At 33.3% G+C, this 21,268-nt stretch overlaps 1 protein-coding gene across 1 annotated transcript; it reads right to left on the bottom strand.

Moving 5' to 3' along the window:
* Window positions 1–8,874: 8,874 nt before the first annotated feature.
* LOC112737432 (uncharacterized) lies at window positions 8,875–12,853 on the bottom strand. The gene is made up of 4 exons (XM_025787340.3): window positions 12,388–12,853; window positions 10,929–12,293; window positions 10,568–10,760; window positions 8,875–9,908 (listed from the first exon to the last, which is right to left on the bottom strand). The coding sequence occupies exons 1-4, from the start codon at window positions 12,532–12,534 to the stop codon at window positions 9,319–9,321; spliced, it is 2,295 nt and encodes a 764-aa protein (XP_025643125.1). The 5' UTR covers window positions 12,535–12,853; the 3' UTR covers window positions 8,875–9,318.
* Window positions 12,854–21,268: the final 8,415 nt, after the last annotated feature.

Raw genomic sequence — 21,268 nt, 5'->3', positions numbered from 1 at the left:
CCACCTAGTCTACTACCCCCCAGCCCACTGCCTCCAAGCCCACTCCACCAAAATCCACTGCCCTCAAGATAAATGTCCCCAAACCTTGCTCACATGCCAAGTCCCTTAAATCTCTATTCCAACCAAACCCCATTACTTTCAAACTTATATCTCACAAAGTCTTCTCTCAACCCAACCCCTCAACCAACAATGCACAAACCAAAAGATCTAGTGCATCAAAAAAACAAGACAAGCCTATTAACTTTAAATTCAACACATCTACAAAAATGCCTAGAAGGTATATCATAAGATCACAAGGCTGGAAGAAACAAGTAAACAAAGAGCCAGTTCACTTGAATGTTGATAGCTCATCTGATTATTATAAGTTTGCAAAGGACAGTTTATACAAGCCACACATGCCACTTGAGTGTGTGGACTCAGGTAGTGACAATGATGATGATATTGGTCCTTCCAACGATAGGAGAAAAATGAAGGCTAGCAATGACAATGGCAAAGACAAGAAAAAAGCTACTAGTAATGAAGATATTCTCCGTCCCCCTTCAATGGATGCATTTGATTATGAGAAGGAAGTAGATGATGACCAGGAAGAAGAAAACTTGCAATGTATATAAATTATATTTTTTATTATAATTAATTCCATTTAAGTATAATTACTGATTTTATTCTTTTTTGCCGGTAATGTAATGCATGAATCTGTATGGTAGTATCTTTTTCTAATGATAGTTGAAAATCTGATGAATTGAAGACTCCACCAAATGTTGAAGATGATGCAGACCCAGCTATAAATCTCATCTTCAATGATGCTGCCAAGTTTGGACATGTGAAGTTAGGGCTAGGTATGGAGTTTACCACTAGAGATGCTTTTAAGAAAGGGGTTAAAAATTATATGTTGCAAGAGGATAGAGGTGTTAGGTACAAGAAAAATTACACTACTAGATGTAGGGTGGTATGCAAGAATGAAGATTGTTCTTGGATGGTGTTTTGTTCTTATAACAAACGGAATGGATGTTGACAAATTAAGACTTTAATGATGATCATACATGTGAGAGAACTTTCAAGAATAGATGTGCAACTAGGTCTTGGATAATTGATATACTTGTTAAGAAGGTTAGGAAGCTCCCTACATTTAGACACTGTGAGATTTTTAATTATTTTAAGGCAAAAACTGGAATACAATTGTCTAGGACTACAATTACAAGAGCTTTGGGTGATGCAAGGAAGATAGTGAGGGGTGATGAAGCTGTAAAATATAATAAGCTCAAAAATTATTGAGAGGAGCTGTTGAGATCTAATACGGGTTCAACTACCAAGTTAGGTGTTAGTCCGATGCCTAATAAAGACAGTGTATTTGAAAAGTTTTATGTCTATTTGGATGGATGCAAGAAAGGTTTTGTGGGTGGCTGTAGAGCCTTGGTAGGATTAGATGGAACTTTTTTGAAGACCTATTATGGAGGTTGGTTGTTGTGTGCCATGGGTCAGGACGCGAATAATCATGTATACCCAATTGCATAGGCTATTGTTCATGTTGAGAACAAAGACGACTGGAAATGGTTCTTGGAGCTCTTGCATGAAGATATTGGAGACCAGACAGAGCATGGTTGGTGCTTCATCTCTAACATGCAGAAGGTAACCTATATGGTTCAATTAGAAGCATGATATATAATTTTAAGGACCATTTTGAATTAATGAACACAATTTAAAAGATTAATTTATGTTAATAACCAAAAATTGAAGGACTATTCTTAATTACTTGTGATGATTGTGTAGTAAATAAAGGATAAAAAGGTAAAATCAAATTTTTACATCTATTTGTAAATCAAATAAATTTATATTTTATATAATTAATTCCAAACACTAATTCATTTTAAATTCAATTCATTTCAAATAAAATCAAATCAATTCTAAAAATATTTTGTTGAAAACACACCTTACAAAATTAATATCATTAGCATTTTGCTGATTTGAAGGATTAAAAAGGCTATTTTCCTGAATGTCTGCTATGTTTGGGGTGAACTCATAGTTACTATCACTTGATATATTAAGTTCTGGAGTACTTCATTTGATATATTAAGTTCGGGGTGTCCTTTGTTAACTTAGACTAGTTCTTATAGACTAGCCTTGCTGGATTTGTATAGTATAAAAACTTGATTAGAAACTTGCTGGAGTGGAAATACTGATCCCAAAACTGCATCCATTATCTGTCTTTTGTAGTTTGTAGCAAGATTTATGCTATCAACTGGATTAAATGACATGAGTTGTTCTTATCATGATATGCTTTCTGATGAGAATGTGATTGAGCTGCTACATTTTCTGAAAATGTTTAATTACGAAATATTGAACTATTGTTATTTCAATCGCAGAATTTAGGAATCCTTAAGAGCACTTCAAATTGGCTTCTGTTTTTCAATTTATTATTATATAACTGGTAAAAGTCAAGAATTCTTCATTTGCTCAGGTGTTTGATTTTGGAAATAGCAACCTGTCTTGTTGAAGGAACTAAGGATGTTATCGGTGAATGTAACATATATTGAATGACTATTTTGTTATCTTGTAGTGTCTGATCCTAGTATTGTGTGAGGTTATGCCAGGTGCACATCATCGCTTCTGTTCGTGGCACTAGTGGCAAAACTTCCAGAAATAATGGAAGGACACACACTTGAAGAGCTTGCTTTGGAAGTGTGTTAAAGCATGATTATCCAGGAATTCAATGGGCATATACAGTCAATAAAGAGGGTGAATAAGAAGGTGTGGATGTATTTAGACAAATTTCCTAAGCAGGTATGGACCAGAGATCACCAGAAGAACTTTCCAAAGGTTGGCAATGTGTGTAACAACATGTGTGAGGTGTTCAATGCTGTTACCAAACCATACAGGTGCAAGCCCGTCTTGACTTTACTGGAGGAGGTTAGGAGGTATGTCATGACTAGTATGGCAAGGAACAAACTTAAACTTTCTAGCCATGTTGGACACTTACCTCCTATTCAACAAAGTAGACTTGCGAAGGAGAGGTATCACAGCAGGTATCATACACCAATGTGGTCTGAAGATGCGGTTGAGGTCATGTTTGAAGTGCATGGTGAACCACATAATGTGGTGGCTCATTTAGGAAACCAAACATGTAGCTGCAGGTCTTGGCAGTTATCGGGTAAGTAATATTTTGTTTTTTTTATGTGTATTACACGGTAGCAAACCTATCCTAAACACTTAATTACTCAATTTTATTGTTTGTCAGGGTTACCTTGTCATCATGCAATAGCTGCAATTTCAGTCATGAATGGTAGGCCCGAGAATTATGTCCATGCATAACTAACAATGGGATCATACAACAAGACTTATGAGTACTATATCAACCCGATAAGAGGCCAAGACTTGTGGGAGACCTCACAATACCTCTATTACTTATCATCTGTAAGAAGCAAGCCCCATGAAAGGCCATCACATTATGCAAGAAAAAAAGATGCACATGAGGCACCTGTTCGGGGGAGACAAGAGCGCACTGCAATAAAATTGAAGAAAAAATATGGCCAATTCACCAACATGTGGAAATGTTGGTCACATAACAAGGAGTTGTAAAATAGTAAAAAAAATAAAAGGCTGATGAGCTAGCAGCTACTATAAAAGCTGCTGAAGATGTTGCAAATGAGGGTGATGCTAGTGCTAAAGGTAAGGAAGGTGAGGTTGTTAGTGCAGAAGGTAAAGCTGGTGCTAAAGGAGGACAAACTGAAATTCAAATAGAAGTTGCTGTTGAGGGGGTCAAGGAGCTGAACAAGAACCTGCAACTCAGATAATAATAATTATAAAAACATTAATCAAAATTAGAGTTTGAATTAATCAATTTGGATTAACTTGTGGAACAGATTAATCTTTAGAAACAAATCCATTTTCTTGTTCATTTAGATGATATGTTTTTGGTTTCATGTTATGATTCTGGACAGTGTCATCATCCATATAATAACACTTTTTATTATCACAAGTCCTTTATCATTATTATTATTAGCATTATGGATGTTATTGTTGTTATTGACATTACAGGCTGCAAAGACTACAAAGAATGCCAAGAAATGGCTTCTGATGACTAAAAGTGAGAGGCACAACAAACTCCCTATCAAGAGGATAACTGCATCCACTACTGCTACTACTGTGGCTGCTCCACATCCAACTGAGATTTCAGGAGAGACTATTCAGGGAGCTAGTGCAGTAACCTCTGGAAAAACTGGCCTCCTTCTTAAAGTTTGTTCCAACCTCAGGATTTAACCCACTGAGAAAAAATGTCTAGCACAAGGTGTAGTCGCCTTTTGAGTTCATGCCATTGTAGTTGAATGCTATGGTTAAATAATGTTATATTTTTTGTAATGTTACTTTTGAAACTTGTATGCATGGCCTTTGATGTTGTTATGGCCTATCATACTATCACAATGTACTTTAACTCAAACAATACTTGTTTCATGCTCCAGAAATGTTATGTTATGTTGAATTAAATTCATATTTAGTTTTTTTGCATGTTTTGATTCATCTCTTTTTGGTTTAATTGATCATAATTTTAGCAGAATAAGTGCAGCATCAAGAGTTGAACTCATGCAAAATTAGTATTTCATTTCATTGCATTTTCATCAAGACATTACATACCACTTAAGAAATTTAAAATTTCATATCATAATCATCATTTATAGACTATAAACCCCAACAAGCTAAAACCTAAACACACACCAAAAGTAACTACAAAATCCAGTAGCACCATTGTCATTATCTTCAAGGTCTTAACATCACTCTCCAAGCTTGTCATCCTCCAATTGAACTCATGCAAAATTTCTTGTGGAATGGGTGTTGCACAAACTGGTTCTTCAAATCTATCAGCCCAGCGGAAGAAGTTACAATAGATTTCATACTGCAAAGTAAAAAACGTAGGTGAATCCAAACTCAAAGTGAAGCCATCTTACCATTTTCTTTAGAGCCACAACCTTACCACATAGTTTGGACAATCAAAAAATGGTCTACGATGAGTGCATATTTTATACGCTTTTTGCCATCATGTTCATATAGTTTTCATTATGTTTTGTTTAAGTCTTATTATATTTTCATAGGTTTTAGTACTAAATTCATATTTTTAGATTCTACTTTGAGTTTGTGTGTTTTATGATGATTTCAGGTATTTTCTGGCTGAAATTGAGGAGCTCTGGAAAAGGTCTGATTCAGAGACAGAAAAAGAACTACAGATGTTGTCGAATTCTGACCTCTGTGCACTCGAAGGAGCATTTCTGGAGATACAGAAGTCCAAAAGGTGAGATCTCAACGGATATGGAAAGCTAACATCCAGAGCTTTCCAGAAATATATAATAGTATATACTTTTCTCTGGAAATGAAGGTCCAAAACTGGCGTTCAACGCCAACACTTCACCCTCTTCTTGGCGTTGGACGCCCAAAAGGGAGCAGCTAGCATCCAATGCCCAAAAAGAAGTCCAAAGCTGGTGTTCAACGCCCAAGAGGAGTCCTAGGACGTGGAGACACCTTAGCTCAGCCCAAACACTCACCAAGTGGGCTCGAAAAGTGAATTTTCGCACAACGAGACTAGTTTATCATATTTTTGTAATTCTTAGTTATCATATTAGTATATATAAGAGAAGATCACCCTTATTTAGGATTATCTTCCACCCCCATTGTATTTTCGAACATCATTATGTACAGTATGAGTCACTAACCTCTTAGGTTAAGGTTAGGAGCTCTGCTGATTCTTATGAATTAATAATATCACTATTCTACTTCAATCTATGCTTGATTTTATTCTAAGATGTATCTTCATTCTTCATCCTAATGAATTGGGAGTGTAACTTGACCGTCATTCCTATTCACATGGGTTCTTGCGAGTCCTTGACGGGATAGTACTGAACCACAAACTTTATTATACATCTCTTAGACGGCTAATCCACGACTTCGTTGGGGACTTCTCGAGACATCAGTTCAGCCGAGGTACGGGGCGATTAGAGCCTTTGTGGTATAAACTAGAATCCAAGGAGCAGCATTCTCTGATCCAGAAGATCTGACCTTGTCTGTGGCGTTTTGAGTAGGATCACCAAGGGAACGGACTGCTAGAGCTTCACCCTCGTTCATATTGGATGACCTCTGATCCGACGTTTGATCTGAAGCAGAGGAGATTAATGACCACTAACCCGGTGTTAATCATTTACAGTCTGCCATGGAATGAATCAATTAGAAGTTGGAGTAGATGGTGAGAAAAGCTGATCCAGAAGGAAGAAGCATCTTTGAAACCTCAACCGTTCTCATACCATCGATTTCACACCTATCTAGTAACGTTTTATTTATTTATTCTGTTTTATGTGTTTTTTCACAACAATCATCTTTTCTATCCGCTTGACTAAGATCTACAAGGTAACAATTGCTTGTTCAAACCAACAATCTTCGTGGATCGACCCTCACTCACCTGAGGTATTACTTGGATGACCCGGTGCACTTGCCGGTCTATCTGTGTGAATATTGCGGAGCCAATTTTGTGCACCACTCTACCAGGATTCTCTACCATCGTTGAGTACTTCATCATTGTCTGAAGCTCGCAGTTGCAGAAAATGACATTCTTACCTCCCCTATTGCACATTCCTTTGCTGCTATAAGGTCTCCCTACAATATTGTTCCTACTTGAACTAATTTGGCTTATCTCCCCACCACCCATCATCACTCAGGCAGACGAGAAAACAAGATGAACTGAAAGATAGCGGAGAGGTCGAAGAAGAGAAGAAGACAGCAGAGAGGTCGAAAAAGAGAAGACAATAATTTGAGGATTAGGGCTTTATAATTGAAAATGGACTAATTTGGGTATTAATAAGCAATTTCAGATACAAATTTGAATCAAATTCAAGCTTGGTACACATCAGCATACAACTAGAATGTCCACATGGCACGTTCCACATCATCAACGTTTAGACGACACTTTTGCTTGGGACTAACGGAGATGCACTTTTTCGAATTTCAGGGATTTAATTGGTCATTTTTAAAAGTCAAGGACTAAATTAAATAGTGATTTGAAATTTAGGGACCATTTTGGGCATTTACTCGAAAATGAAGAGACATGTGTTAGTGTTTCAGAACTTGTTGGTGACTTCCTATTGAGAAAAGGGGAAAATTTTATCCTTACTCTAGCCATAATTAATGCAAATTTTGTTTTATAATAAGAGTAAATACTCAAATTTGTCCATGAAAGATTATTCATTTTTTAAATTGGTTCTCAAAAATTTTTTTTCAATCAAATTCGTCTTTTAAATATTTTAAGTTAGTCATATTAAGGGTTTGTCGCTGACTAATAAATTGTTGTATACACAAAATAAGATTGAATCCAACACTTACTTAAACGAACTAGTCAACTAAGTACTAGACTAAACCAATTTGATTTTATTTATTTATTTTTAATGTATCAAAAAATTAATATATTTACACATAAAATAAGATTAAATTACCAAAATTGACCATAAAAAATTATGATGCTGACAAATCTGACCATAAAAAAATTAAAATTAACTTATAACCATGAAAGATAAACTCTAATAGATAAAACTAATCAAACTCTAAAAAATTATAAAAAAAATTCTAAAATACCCCCTGAAAACTAACCGGCCGCAAACATAAACCTTAATCAAACCTCCACCTCTGATCCGTCCATGCTACCACCACAGCATCCCAACCTGACCATATAGCCTCCATATCAATGTTATGTCCCTCACTCATTGTTACCCCACTTCAATCCAACCCCAAAAAATCATATGATTTTCTCATATTGCTTTTCTTTCATCTATATATGTGCTCTCTCTCTCTACACTCTTCACTTTTTACACCCAAAAACAAATATTTTTCAATCTTAAGCCTAATTAATCATTATTCTCACTTTTCCTTTTCATGATGTTGCAATCTCTCTAACCACCAATTTTTTTCCTCTCCAATCTTCCACCTCCAATCTCCAATTCTTCCTCTGCAATAGCGGGTGGAGTTGTTTGTGATTCTCTCATTTGAGAGTTTTGATCACATAAACTTGCTACGAATCTGAGTTTGCAGTTTCGTCTCCTTCACATTCTTTTTCGAATTGATCAATTATTGAAGTGCAACATTAGAAAATGTTCCTATTTATTCAGATGACTCTGATTTGTAGTTGATTTTCAGTTCCAGTGAAATTTGAATTCACGAAGATTTTGAATGCATAAGGGAATTTTGCAATGAAGTTTAAGATTTTGCATTAATTTTTGCCAATATAAACGAATCTGAATCTTAGAAGTGTTTGTGCTCTTAACCTCAGTCTCAGCCTCATGGATTCAATTTGTTCGATCTTGCAAGTGGAGGACAAAAACAGAGAAAAAGAAAATTAGAACTTTAGATTTGTGATAATGAAAAAGATTTTCAGAAATTGGGTAGAATAGAATTTGAATTTAGAATTGGTTAGGTTGAATTAGAGAAAAAATTTGATAAAATTTTATAATATTTTTTAAATTTAAATAATTTTATCTACTATAATTCACCTTTCATAATTATAAGTTAGTTTTAATTTTTTTATGACCAACTATATCAATGTTATATTCTTTTGTAGTCAGTATTAGTATTTTAGTCCATAAAATAAAGGGGACAGCGATTTATCGTCAGTTATTGTTTAAAACATTAAATCTTAAAAGGAGATGAAAATGTTGCTGCTCTAGCTGAATGTATTTTTCGAGTTGTACAATCAAATTGTTCTGTCCCTTTTAAAACGGGAACCTCAAAGTCCCAGAAAGCTGCAAGCTACTCCATAATTATAATCTGTAGGACCTCCTGTTTGCCAATGACCAGGATTAGGAAAAACAACAAATTCATACTTACTAGTTAAAAATGGGTAAAACCACAAGATTAAGGAAAGAAAATTATATTCTGGTCTATAGTAGTTCACTAGGTAACAAAAAATGATTAAGCAATGTTATTGTCCTCTGCCACTTCATTATGCAACTTTTTCCATTTTCATTCTTCTAATCCGTCCACGGCAGCATTTAATTACAACAATCCAATGCTTCTTTGCTACACATCAGACTAGAAAAGAAAGAACAAGAAGAAAACAAAGAACATTCTCCCTGAGATTATCTTAAATTTCATATTTAAACCTTACTAATTCGGTCATTAACAAATTAAAAAAATAATTACGAAAAAAGCAAGCGCGCAAAATTTTAAACAAAGCGTGCGACTCCTTTTCTTTTCCTTTTCTCGTCTTTTTTTTTCTCTTTCTTTTTTTTTCTTTTTTTTTCCGGCTGTTATGTTTATATTTGGTCCTTTTCCATGCATCATTGTTTGACTGAAAAATCAAAAGACGAGCTTCCTACGAAGCGCAAAAACTCTGTTACGTTGGGAGGAAGCACACGTGGCTAACTCTCGTATGGTCTCGCCAATCAGGTCCTTGAACACGAGCCGTTCGATGTCCAGCACCATATCTCCAATCTCCACCGTCCATTCCCCCCAACCTTCAACATCCTCCGCCATGTCCTTCCTCAAAACCCCGCATATAACCTCAAACATGTCCTTCTCCGACCACTCCTCCTCCTCCTCCCTATCTCCTCGTATTCTCCTAAACTCCGACCATACCCTCTGCCTCTCATCGCCACCGAACGCCACCTTCCATGGCGGAAGCCGACGATGCCGGGACAAGATATCACGGACCGTGTCGAACACTAACCGCCTCTGAATTGTTGAGGCCTTTGAGGTGTCTTTTCCCTTTAGAATCTGCTGCTTCTCTAATAAAGCGAAAACGTCGCCGTTCTCGGGTAGGTAAGTGCATGCCTTCAGGATTTCTGACACGTAAGAGAAGTCGTTGTCCTCTGTTGCATCCTCCGACTTGGCTTCGCTGCTGCAAAATGCCGCACTCCACATATCATCTTCCGACTCCGCCGCCTGATCTGTAATAACAAATTTAAACAGTTTTAGAAGTTAATCAACTAATGAAAGGAATTAATTGAGTGATTAATTAGTTAATTAGGAACAATATTGCTGGTTTTTTTTTTTTTGTTTTGTTTTTTGTGGAACGTCGAGCTCCGTAGAGTAGAGTGTTCACTATTCAGGCCAAGAGGGAGTTCGGTCCCACGTGAGTGTGTACCGTATACGAGTGGAAAGTAGCATGCACCGTATTATCTGTGCTAAAAGTGAATGAACCAACCGAGTACTGCCACGTTAGTAGCACTGATGTGAAATGATTGGTCCACGTAGGCAGAGAACAAATCATCCACTGTTCTTGAATTAGCATCTCTGAATCAAAGCTTGGTCAATTTTATAGCATGTTTTGTTTTCCACCTAATTGTACTTGTTGCAATCGGGAATGGGAAGCACGAGGATAACACTTAACAGAGATAGGTATGGGTGCTTAAAAACGACGCATAAGCATGTGTTCATTTAGCATAGGTCCCCAACTTTGGCTATGAAAAAATACGTCATGGGTAGACCTCTAGACACCAAAGATTAAACAAATTAACCTATTACGTAACCCAAATTAACAAAGTAATGGCTGTATCAAATTATATGAATCACATGAAGACACTACTACTAAAGTTGTTACACTCACCTTTGTAATCAATGCAGCGTTTTGTGATTGGGGAAGGTAAACACCACTCGTCCCTGTAGAAGGACGAGTCAAGAACCGATACGGGACTGGGTTGCAACTCGTTCGAGGCCGTCATTTCCGCTATGCTGTTCAGCAACTTGTCACACCTGTCCAGTAAATTCCTCCCTTCTTTGTACTCTTCCAATCTGTACCTCTACACTCCCAAAAAAGTAATTAAAATTAAAAATAATTAATTCCAAGAGAAAACCGAAATCATTATTGTCATTGACGAACAGTAATTTTCTTTAGTTAAAGTAGAAAACTATTGTAATATGTAAATGAATAATTGATTTTCATTAACAGTAAATTATAGTTATTTTACCTCTGTGTCTGTATGCGAGGAAGTGCTGAAGCTACTCTCTGAAACTGTGGAAGATTCATCCTCTGCCACAGTCAACACCTTCTCGTCCTTCTGATTAATCGGTTTTCTCATTCTCGGAGAATGAACCGGTGTGGTTCTTCTCGAGTTTACTCTCGGCGACTGAACCGGAGACACCTTTCTCGAATCAAACCCGTCGTTATAATACACTCTACTGTGGTGATGATTCTCCGCTGCGTTCGGCGCTACATTCCTCCGGTTCGGACTCCTGCAAACCGGCGGCGATCTCGCGTTTCTACTTCTCCGGTCAACCTCCGGCTGACGTTCGTTCCGACGAGCCCTCGGACTAGACCGGACGCTTGAATTCGGAGGAGACTGGCTACCAGTTCTTCCGGTTCGGTTGGATCGAACCGGTTTAATCACAACAATAGGAGAATCGTTCTTCGTTCTTCCGCCATCTAGAACGAAGTTCATGTGATTGTGATTGTGATTGTGATTATAGTTGTTGTTACCGTTACTACGATTTGCGTGATTCTTCGAATGCAAGAGTCCTTTAAGCTGCAAAGCCTCCAAGATATGTTTCAGGGTTTCTAGATCCTTCGAAGGCTCGTCGATTCCTCGCATCCTCAGCCTCCTCTCGATCTCGCCGTAGATCGAAACGCTGCGTTTCGGTACCTCAGGAAAGAAATCCGCGGAGTCAAAGAAGCTCTTCTTCTGCACCATCGTAACCACTCCCCTGTTCCTTGCATTGTTGTTATAGTTCTTCTCTCCCTTCGCGTTGTTGTTGTTCCGTGCACCCTGCTCCACCGGATCTGAACCTGCATTGTTGTTCAGACCCTCGGAAACAATCCCCTGCGGCTGAGTGTACTGTTGCCGTTGCTGCACCTGCTTGAGGTTCAGCTGAAAACCGTTGCTGTTAGCGGCGTCGAAGAATCGGTTGAGATCTCTGGAGGCTCTGGACTCGGAAGCGGATCTTCGGAGCTCAGGTTTCTTATTGGGCCCTGAATCAGAGTCTGGGCCCGGTAAGGACTCCAGGCCCATGAGCCTCGCGACGACGCTGGTGGAACGGCGCTGTAACTGTATCTCTGAAGACAGTTTCTCGCCTCGGTCGTCTGGATTGAGGTTCGGGGAGAGGCTCAGGCTCGGGGAGCTGGTTCGGGTCCTGCTATCTAATGAGAGCCTCGGAGCCTCCCTTGAGAACTTCCACGTGGACCTCGTCCCTTCCTTGAATTCTAGAACCGGCAGAGTAGTAACCGTCGTAACTGTGTGCTCTCTCGCTGGACTCTGTTTCACGCGCTCTGGTGATGGCGTTGCTGGACGCGCCGGTGAAGCCACGTGGTTCTCCGGCTCTGGTGAGGAATCCGGTTGCTGATAAAAAAATGTACATTTTGAAATATGAGTTAAAATGAGGAAGAAAAAGTAACGGAAAAATTTTTTTATCCAGGTTTGGTGAGTTACTTACCGGAGGAGGGAGGCGTTTGGCGGAGGAGATGCGTTTTCCGGCGAGAATCTGGTGGCGGTCGAAGATGTTAAGGAAGCCAGCCATGCACCCCATTTGCTTGTGAATGTGCTTGTCGAGGTTCTGTTCTCTCACTATGGTACTCGTCATTTTGCTCTCTATTTTTTCTTCTGCGTGGATCTTCTTGCTTTCGCTCACTATCACACTTTTTTTTATGGTGATATGTTAATGTCAGGCCTTCGTATTCTTCCACATCCTTGTTCACTCTCTTTTTCTCTCTGCTTTCTCTCTCACTCTATGCTTTCTCTCGTTCCTTCACTCTCTATCTCTATTGTGAGAGAGCTCTTTTATCTGAGACTCCCGCTTTTCTGGTCTTTAAAAGGGTGTTGAATGGGGGGTGACTGAAATGACGTTTAGTTCCCTTACTTTTTGTAGAATGTCTAATGTGTCCTAAACCTAAATCATTTTCGCTCTTGAATTTTCTTAACGAGATTGCTTTATAACTTTTTACTATATAAACTCTTGTATCATCTGTCTATATCATAATGAGTATTGGCAGGCCATTTCTAACATTTGAATTAAAAATGTCCTAGTTTGAGTTTAAAGTATCTTTTATTTAGACTAAACTTATATTTATTGTTATTCTATATATTTAAATTTATATTTTTGTACATGTATTTAATTATATATTATCACACCAGTAAAAATAATTATTTAAAATAATTATCTTTTATCTGTAATAAAATATTTTAAGAATAAAATGGTAAATTAATAGACATGTTGGTTTATATTAATACAATAATGTAGAAAATTGTATAATTACAATTCTTTGAAACAGTAGCTTAAGGTTTCAAGTAACTATATTGGATATTTGAATTGAGAAGTGATTTTAATAGTGAAATGTGAGTATGTTAGCCAATGAATGTTTATAATAGTGGTAAGCATTAAGCATAGTGAAGCAGAGTAAGGAGGGCACGGAAAACCGCGCGAGCGCTTTTGGACAGTTTGCAAATGCGGTTGGGGGAGGCGAGGCCTTTTAGGCTTTTACTGTTACGCCCTGGCAGCATAGCCACCGTGGGCAATGCTCTCTGCCTCGCTGTCAGATTCCAACTCCTCTGGTTTTTGTGCCTTCACCCTCAGCTCTCATCTTTCTTTCCCTTTGAACAATTCAAACCAACTCCGGTCACCCCCATACATACATAACAATTTTCGAGCCCTTCCATTCGGTGGATACCATTCACCACGTCAGTAATTTCCTTTACCTTATCAAAATATCTCCACCAAACCCTCCATTTTTTCGTGTTTTAGGATTTTATTTTGCTACCTATATAATTATTCATATTATTTTAAATTTTTGAAAGAAATTATATTATTGTATAAAAAAGTTTTATGTTCAAAAAATCTAAAATTCAATCTTTTGATAAATTTTAAAAGTAAAAAAAAGTAACATATGATAAAAAAAAAGTCTATGCGAAAATTAAATAAAAAATTATTTAAAAATATTAAAAATATAATTATTTATATAATTTTTTTATTAATTTAAATTTTAGAAAAAATAGTTTTATGAGATAGCTAAAGAATAGTCTTTTCTTTTATTATTTATTTGGTTCTAAATTTAAAATTTAAATAGTATGAGATTGCATGTTGAGGTGGCAGTGAAGATATCATACTTCTACTAAGACAAGCTCCCATGCGATAAGGAACATAATACGCAAAAGTTTCATCATATTTAATTATAAAAAAAATAATCATAAAAGTTTCATCACATTCTATTCTTTCGGTATTTCTAATGCAAATGCCATTTGGTTGATTGGAGTTTAAGGAGAGGCCATACATACAAGGCCACCCTTAGAGATGTAATACATTTCTCTCTTTATATCGGTCTAAATTTTTTGATAAAATAATTTTATAATATTATATCCAAATTTTTATGATAAAAAATCTAAAATTTTATTTTTATTATTCAAAAACAAAAATTTTGCATATTAGACAAACTAAAAAAGATATACAATCACACTTTAAAAATATAACTATTAATGTATTTTACGATAAATTATTTCATAACATATTCATAAAAACTCATATATGTCATGTAATAATGATGGTTAACATTTGTTACCATACAATTTTTAATTTATCTGTGGGAAGTAGGGAACGGCTTGGTAAGTAAATGAATATTGTTTAAGAGTGTTAATTGATTTTTAATTTATAGGGTAGAGCATTTATAAAAATAAATAAATAATTTATTTTATGTACAAAATTATCCCTCATTTTTCTCCCTTCATGTGACCATAAATTAAATTGCAAAAGAGACAATCTTATAATAACCACTCGCATTGGATCAGATGAAATCATAGAAGCATATTAATATTCCAACTGGTCACCCAATTTTGCATAGTAGTTGTAGTGCTCCCCGAACTTATGACAACAGCTATGAAAATTTTTAAAATTAAATATAGCTGAATTAATTATTAAAGACAAGACCGTGATAGGATTGCATGCCTAGTACTAGTTGCAAAAATGATGGTGACAAATGTATATTTGTGGTAATATTTGAATCTAAATTTTTTGTTCAAGATTAGATACTTTATTTCTAATTCTTAGTTTTTATTTCTAATATAGATACAATATCTATATTATAAGTCTAACATATTGAGTTCAAGTATTATGTTAAAAAGGGGGAGGGGAAGAGAAAAAAAAACATAATAATAATAAGAAGAATAATTAATTGCGCATGAATGATTTGGATGGCTTGGGACACCCCCATTGAATGAAGTTAGGAAATGGGAGAGGGATCGAATTAAAAACAAGTCAAGTCGGTTGAATTATTATTTCACTGCTGTCCTCTCTTCATCACAATTATTAACTGTTGCCTATTCATAACAATTGATCCAGCAGTTACAGCTAGAAAGTGATAGTTCTTGAACAAATAATCACTATTTTTTTCTGAAAAAAAAAATACCTCCTTCTTCAAATTAATGTTTCTACTTCTCTTAATTAAGGCATGTTCTTCTGTCTAGAGTCTCTCTATGATTTCACCTAAAACAGCTCATTCTAATATATCTTCTAAAGACATGTATTAAAGTTACAAATTAAAAAAATATATATATATAATATAAAAATTTAACTTTTAATGTAATTATCATGCATTTATTTAAAAAATTTAAAAATTTCTATGAATAATAATATTAATAATGTTCTAAGAATATATATTAACTAAACTCTTTTAATTATAATCTTGTCCATTATACAAACATGTTAATTTTTCAATAATAATGAATGTATTAATAGCACAGCCTTTTTCTTCATATAGAGCTTGTAAAATTTGGACTTTATGAATAGGCTGATTTTTTTTAATATGGAAAAAATATTAGTGTTTTTGTTGAAAATATGATTATTTGGTATAATTACAGGTAGGTGAATTTTGCAAGTAGGAAGTCAACACGCGAGAACGTGTTGCAATACGTGGGGGCGTGTTGAACAGGTGCCAACATCCTGACTAACACGTAGGGGCGTGTTGGACACGTGACAACATTTTGACCAACATGTGAGGAGCGTGTTAAAACACTTTCACAATACTATAATACACTTCAAATGTCAATATTCAACCAAAATATCATCTCTAATTTCATATTAAAAATAATTTCTGTAAAATTGTTCTAATACTCAATTATATTAATTTCTCTTTATCTATCTGAAACCGACCCCAACTAAGTTCACATAAATTCACTTTCATGATTATCTTATCTTGTGGCTAGATCCTAACTTAAGAAGAAAAAAACCGCTACATATATATACACATCAATTTGAATTGAATGGCCGGAGTTAAAGTGCAATATTGCTAGCCCAACTCAACTCCTACAGTAATTGTATAATTAAGCATGAAAGTAAAGAGTTATAAATTTGTTTGTTATTATTTCAGGGTACCAATTATGATCATATCTATCTAACCCGTGCATGATATTATTTTAGTAGGGATGATTTCCACTGTTACTTTAATTAGTCACTTAATATCTTGTTGGTAGATCTGTTGTATAAACTATATATCCATGCAATATTACCTTTTCTTTAATCAATAATAATTAAGATGTTTGCATTATGTAACCTATGCATAAATAATTATAGCCTATTTGCTTGAATTTTCAATGCATGACCATTGTTATGTTCTCAAATTGGTCCAAAGTTATGGCCTCCCAAAAAAAAAAATCTTTTTTGAAAATATATCGGTCTATAAAAGATATAATTTGGATCATATATACAAAAGATTCTAAGTATATTTTTTATGAATTTATCCATTTCCTTCTCAAATTTCTCTTTTAAATATAATAAATAAAAGATTTAACACATATAGTATATTTACTAACTTAAGCATCATAATCAACGAGACCCACCACAATATATATTTTCCATTATTTATCATCACCTTTAAACAACAATATAGTTTTATTTTCACGTAATAATATCAAATGGGATAACCAGTTTAATTATAATTTAAGTCAAATTAATTAATTAGTTCACTTTATCTTCTCTGAATTCATGCATGTAATCCAAGAGAAATTCAGAACGTTACAGATATCAGCAAAAATAATAAGCAGCAAGCCAGGAATTAATTAACTTGTTATACTCGTGTGTTTCTTACACTATCAGTTTAGCCGCTAAATTAATAAATTTTAACTACTAACATTAAATTCTAATAAAAATAAATGAGCGTGTCTTCTATATATCACAAAATATTATCATAGTGGCTAAAATTTAACCTTTTGCCACAAATAATATTTTAGGAGAGGCCGTTTTAGCAGAACTACGATAACCACAGAATATCAACAACAATAAAAAATTTACAGAAGATTTAGACAAAATAAGTCTCAAGCAACTGTACCTACCAGAAAAGATTATAATGATCCTTTAGTTATGAATGTCAAAAATATATGAAATTTCAATTTTTTACGTGATTTTTTGAGTTCTAATATTTAGTTTATTTCTTTTATTCAATTTTGCATTCAGTTGTAGACACTTCTACGGGAGAAATCACAACTGTCAGAAAGACGACAATTGAAGTTTGGCATTTGAAAAATGATGAAAAAGACATTGTGAATCTTGACGGGCATGGACAAAGTCAAGATAATGACGCAAATTTATTGGTACGGTTTTTGGGTGTAATGGCCCATAGAACAACGCTGTAAATTAGAAAGGTCTTTGGTCCTGAAAATGTAGGACGTGTGATAAATTTAGAGAAGTTGGTTGAAACTTTAGAAAAAAAAGGTTATGGATATGAAGAAACCAAAATTCAGTTGGCAGCTTTGTATAAATTTTTGTTATCAAAATACAGTGATAAAGTGCATAATTTATCCAGTGATATGCCAGACATTTAATTAGTGTATTTAATAAGTAATAGTTGAAATTTTAAATATATTTATTCTAAAAGGGAGTAGAATTTATTTTATTTATGTTAAAATTTTTCTTATTTCTTAAAAAATGTTAGATATTATACATTTAAAAAGTTTGATTTTTGTTATTAATGTTATATATAAATATAATTTTAATTTAATAAAATTGTTTAATTAGAACAAATTAGCATAAATTAGTCACATATTGTATGTAAAAAATAGAGTGAGTTAGTCACAAAAGTAGTGTGATTAAATAACTCAACTTTAGCTAAAAAGAATTGTGGCTGAAAAACTCGACCTGCACAAATTAGCTACTGATGAAGTGTGGTAGAATTATACTTTTTGATTTGATTATTCTTATTTAACCACAGCATTGTGTGTGAACAATGATATACAAATTGTGGCTCTTCAAAGGTCTCCACGATGTTTAAAAATGTGGCTAATAACGCTAAAATTGTGACAAATTGAAAATGCAACTCCCGATTAGCCACAGATATTCTTTCGTGACTAATATATGGTTGCTACAGTTATCTTAGAGTTTAGCTACAATTTTTTTGTGGCTAAAACTTTTGTTTCTTGTAGTATTAATTAATGGCTAGATCAAAATGAGTAACGGGTCAAAAATTTTCCTTAAAAAAGAAAAGATTTTGTTATAGAAATTAGGTACGACAAAAAAAATAAACAAGTAAAAAATCGCTACATAAATTATGTCTCTTTAGTCATCATTATTTATTTATTTATTTATTTTTAAATTGTATCAATATAAATACCAAAATATTCTTATAAATAATTTTAAATAGACATATATATCCTTATGATTATTTTGTTAAAAGACTAAATAATCTTTTTATTGTTCTAACTAAAATATCTTTTTGCAATAAAAAAAATTAAAATCAAATCCTAATCTAATAATCTCCAAATAGAAAAGAAAATCAAACTAAATAATTTACAGAAAACAAATTAGAAATCCAACATCTCTGTTATTCATAGTTGTTCATACCCTGATTCAACATTAAAGACCCAAGTCCCAATAAAATAAAAAGGACAAAATCTATAGATTGGCCTCCATTCGTAACCGACTTCCTCCAAAGAGGTCGGATTCAACACAAACTTCACATCGAGAAAGTTGAGATCGAATATTAGCTGGTAGATAACACTTATTCAAATAAGTAACTGTCCCTAAAGTCTCTCAACCCACTTCCTGGAGCCATATCTCAACTTCCCTAAGATAAAGGGACGGTTATCCACCTTAAAAGATGGAACTACTCCAATGGTGGTTATTAGTTCACCACTATAAATACACTGATACCCCTCAGGTATTTTTAAGTTCCAATATTCTCTAAATCTACTCAGACTCTTGCTAACTTAAGTATCGGAGTGTCTTTGCAGGTACCACCCCCATTCATTTATACTCACAAATCGGACAGAGGCTTCTCAACGCAAACTCAACTAGAGGCTTCTTCCTCTAAATAATTGGGCAAACCCAACGAGTCCAGTCCACTAATTTCCGATTTCCCATCGTAACAATAGTAATGAAATTAACCCTATTTTAATTCTTTATAGCAACCCAACAACAAAGCAAAAGTCAAATTGAAACCCCATGTCAAATAACCCCATTTTTAAAAATAAAAATATTTAGTAATAACAAATTAAAAAATCAAAATTTATTTTATTTAATATACGTTAATTATTACTAAAATTAATTAATAATAAATAAGATAAAATTGAGTCTTTTTGTCTCTCTAACATTATTACTTCAAAAAATCTAATGCTTTTTATACAGCAAATTCAAAACTTAATCACATAGCTTTCTCATCCATTTAGTGAGCTTACCTTGGGTTAGATTTAGACTTAATTTGGTAATATTTTTTTGAAGAAGTATTTATACTTTTTATTTTTTATTTGATAAATTAAAAAATTGTTATATTTATGTTTATGACTTTAAAAGTTAAGATACCTTTAAAAGCACCTAAAAAAAACTTTTTAAAAGTTGGCTTATAGTTGTCAGAATTTAAAAAGTCTAATAAATTTTTATACTTAATTAATATTTAAATTTAATTTTTATATAAATATTGATTATAATATTTTTAAATTTTAAAAATTATTTTATCAAATATAATTATTGTTATATATTTATGCATATTAAAATTATTTTTAATTTAATTTACCAAACATAGATACTATAATTTTTAAAAATAAAAATTTTACAAAACCAAATCTTAATCACATATTCAAACATATGGAAGATATGGGTAAAGAAAATGAACAAATTTTTTATTTGTTTCTGGAAATTTAGTTTTGTTTTTCATTTTTCTTTTTTAAAATTATTAAATTAAGATATGATGTTCATTTTTTATTATTAAATAATATTTTAATCATATCAATAAAAAAAGTTATTTGATCTTTAATAAAAATAACTATAAGAATATATATGACTATTTAAAATTATTTATAAGAATATTTTGGTATTTTGGTATATATATATATTAAAAGAATATTAAATAATGATTAAAAAATATAATTTATGGGACGATTTTTTACGGGTAAAAAACGTAAATAAGTCAAGGGAGCTGAAAAATTACACAAATCTGCCAAATTGAAAATTGCTTCATGAATGAGCCAAAGCACATTATTATATAATTCGAACTAGATTGGTTCGAATTACAAAAACACATAATTCGAAACAAGGTAGCTCGAATATTGATGGAACAAGTGATACATGTAATTCGAACTTAGTTGGTTCGAAGTAGGATTGAGAGTAATTCGAACTAGGTGAGTTCAAATTACACGTTTGGACGCTTCAGCAAGTAATTCGAACCTATTTGGTTCGAATTAGTCAAAGTTTGCCTCGAATAGTAATTCAAATTATGCTATTAAAAAATTTATTAAAAAATTAATAATTTAAAAATTAAAAAATATATATTTTATTTTGTACGTTAAAAAAAAGTTAACAAAATATTTAATTACGAGACTTTTTTAAGATATTAATGAGCTATCAATTCGAATTCTATACAATACTTTTTTGTCCATTTTTAATTTGCTCATGAATATTTTTTAATAAATTTTTTTAAATTATACTACAAATAATATTTTATTCTATGCAAAATAATTTTAAAAAAATGGCTTAGAAAATGTTAGGAGTACTATAAAAATTTGTAATATTCTAATAATTTAGGTAAATACATGAATGTACTCAAATTTTAAATAAAATATTCTACAAAGTCAATAATAATTTAGAAATGAAAGAAAATATTTTATTCCATACAAAATAATTAAAAAATATATTTTATTCTGTACAAAATAATTTTAAAAAATGGCTTAAAAGATGTTATGAGTACTATAAAAATTTGTAATATTCTAGTGATGTAGGTAAATACATGATAAAAATATTTTTTCTTTAATTTCTAAATTATTAGTGATTATGTAGAGTATTTCTTTAATGTCCTAAGTCATTAGGACATTATATATTTTTATAGTACTTCTAAAATTTTTTAAGC

This window comes from Arachis hypogaea, chromosome 2 (genome assembly GCF_003086295.3).
Source record: "Arachis hypogaea cultivar Tifrunner chromosome 2, arahy.Tifrunner.gnm2.J5K5, whole genome shotgun sequence".
Classification (NCBI taxonomy): domain Eukaryota; kingdom Viridiplantae; phylum Streptophyta; class Magnoliopsida; order Fabales; family Fabaceae; genus Arachis; species Arachis hypogaea.
The sequence above is the reverse complement of the archived record's forward strand: the minus strand, read 5'-3'. Positions and strand labels throughout refer to the sequence as shown.

Excerpts from the sequence above, each read along its gene's own strand:
- LOC112737432 (XM_025787340.3), bottom strand. The coding sequence starts at position 12,534 with ATGACGAGTACCATAGTGAGAGAACAGAACCTCGACAAGCACATTCAC. Across the intron at positions 12,294-12,387 it reads CCAAACGCCTCCCTCCTCCG|CAACCGGATTCCTCACCAGA; the intron begins GTAAGTAACTCA and ends TTTTTTTATCAG. Across the intron at positions 10,761-10,928 it reads CCTCGCATACAGACACAGAG|AGGTACAGATTGGAAGAGTA; the intron begins GTAAAATAACTA and ends TTGGGAGTGTAG.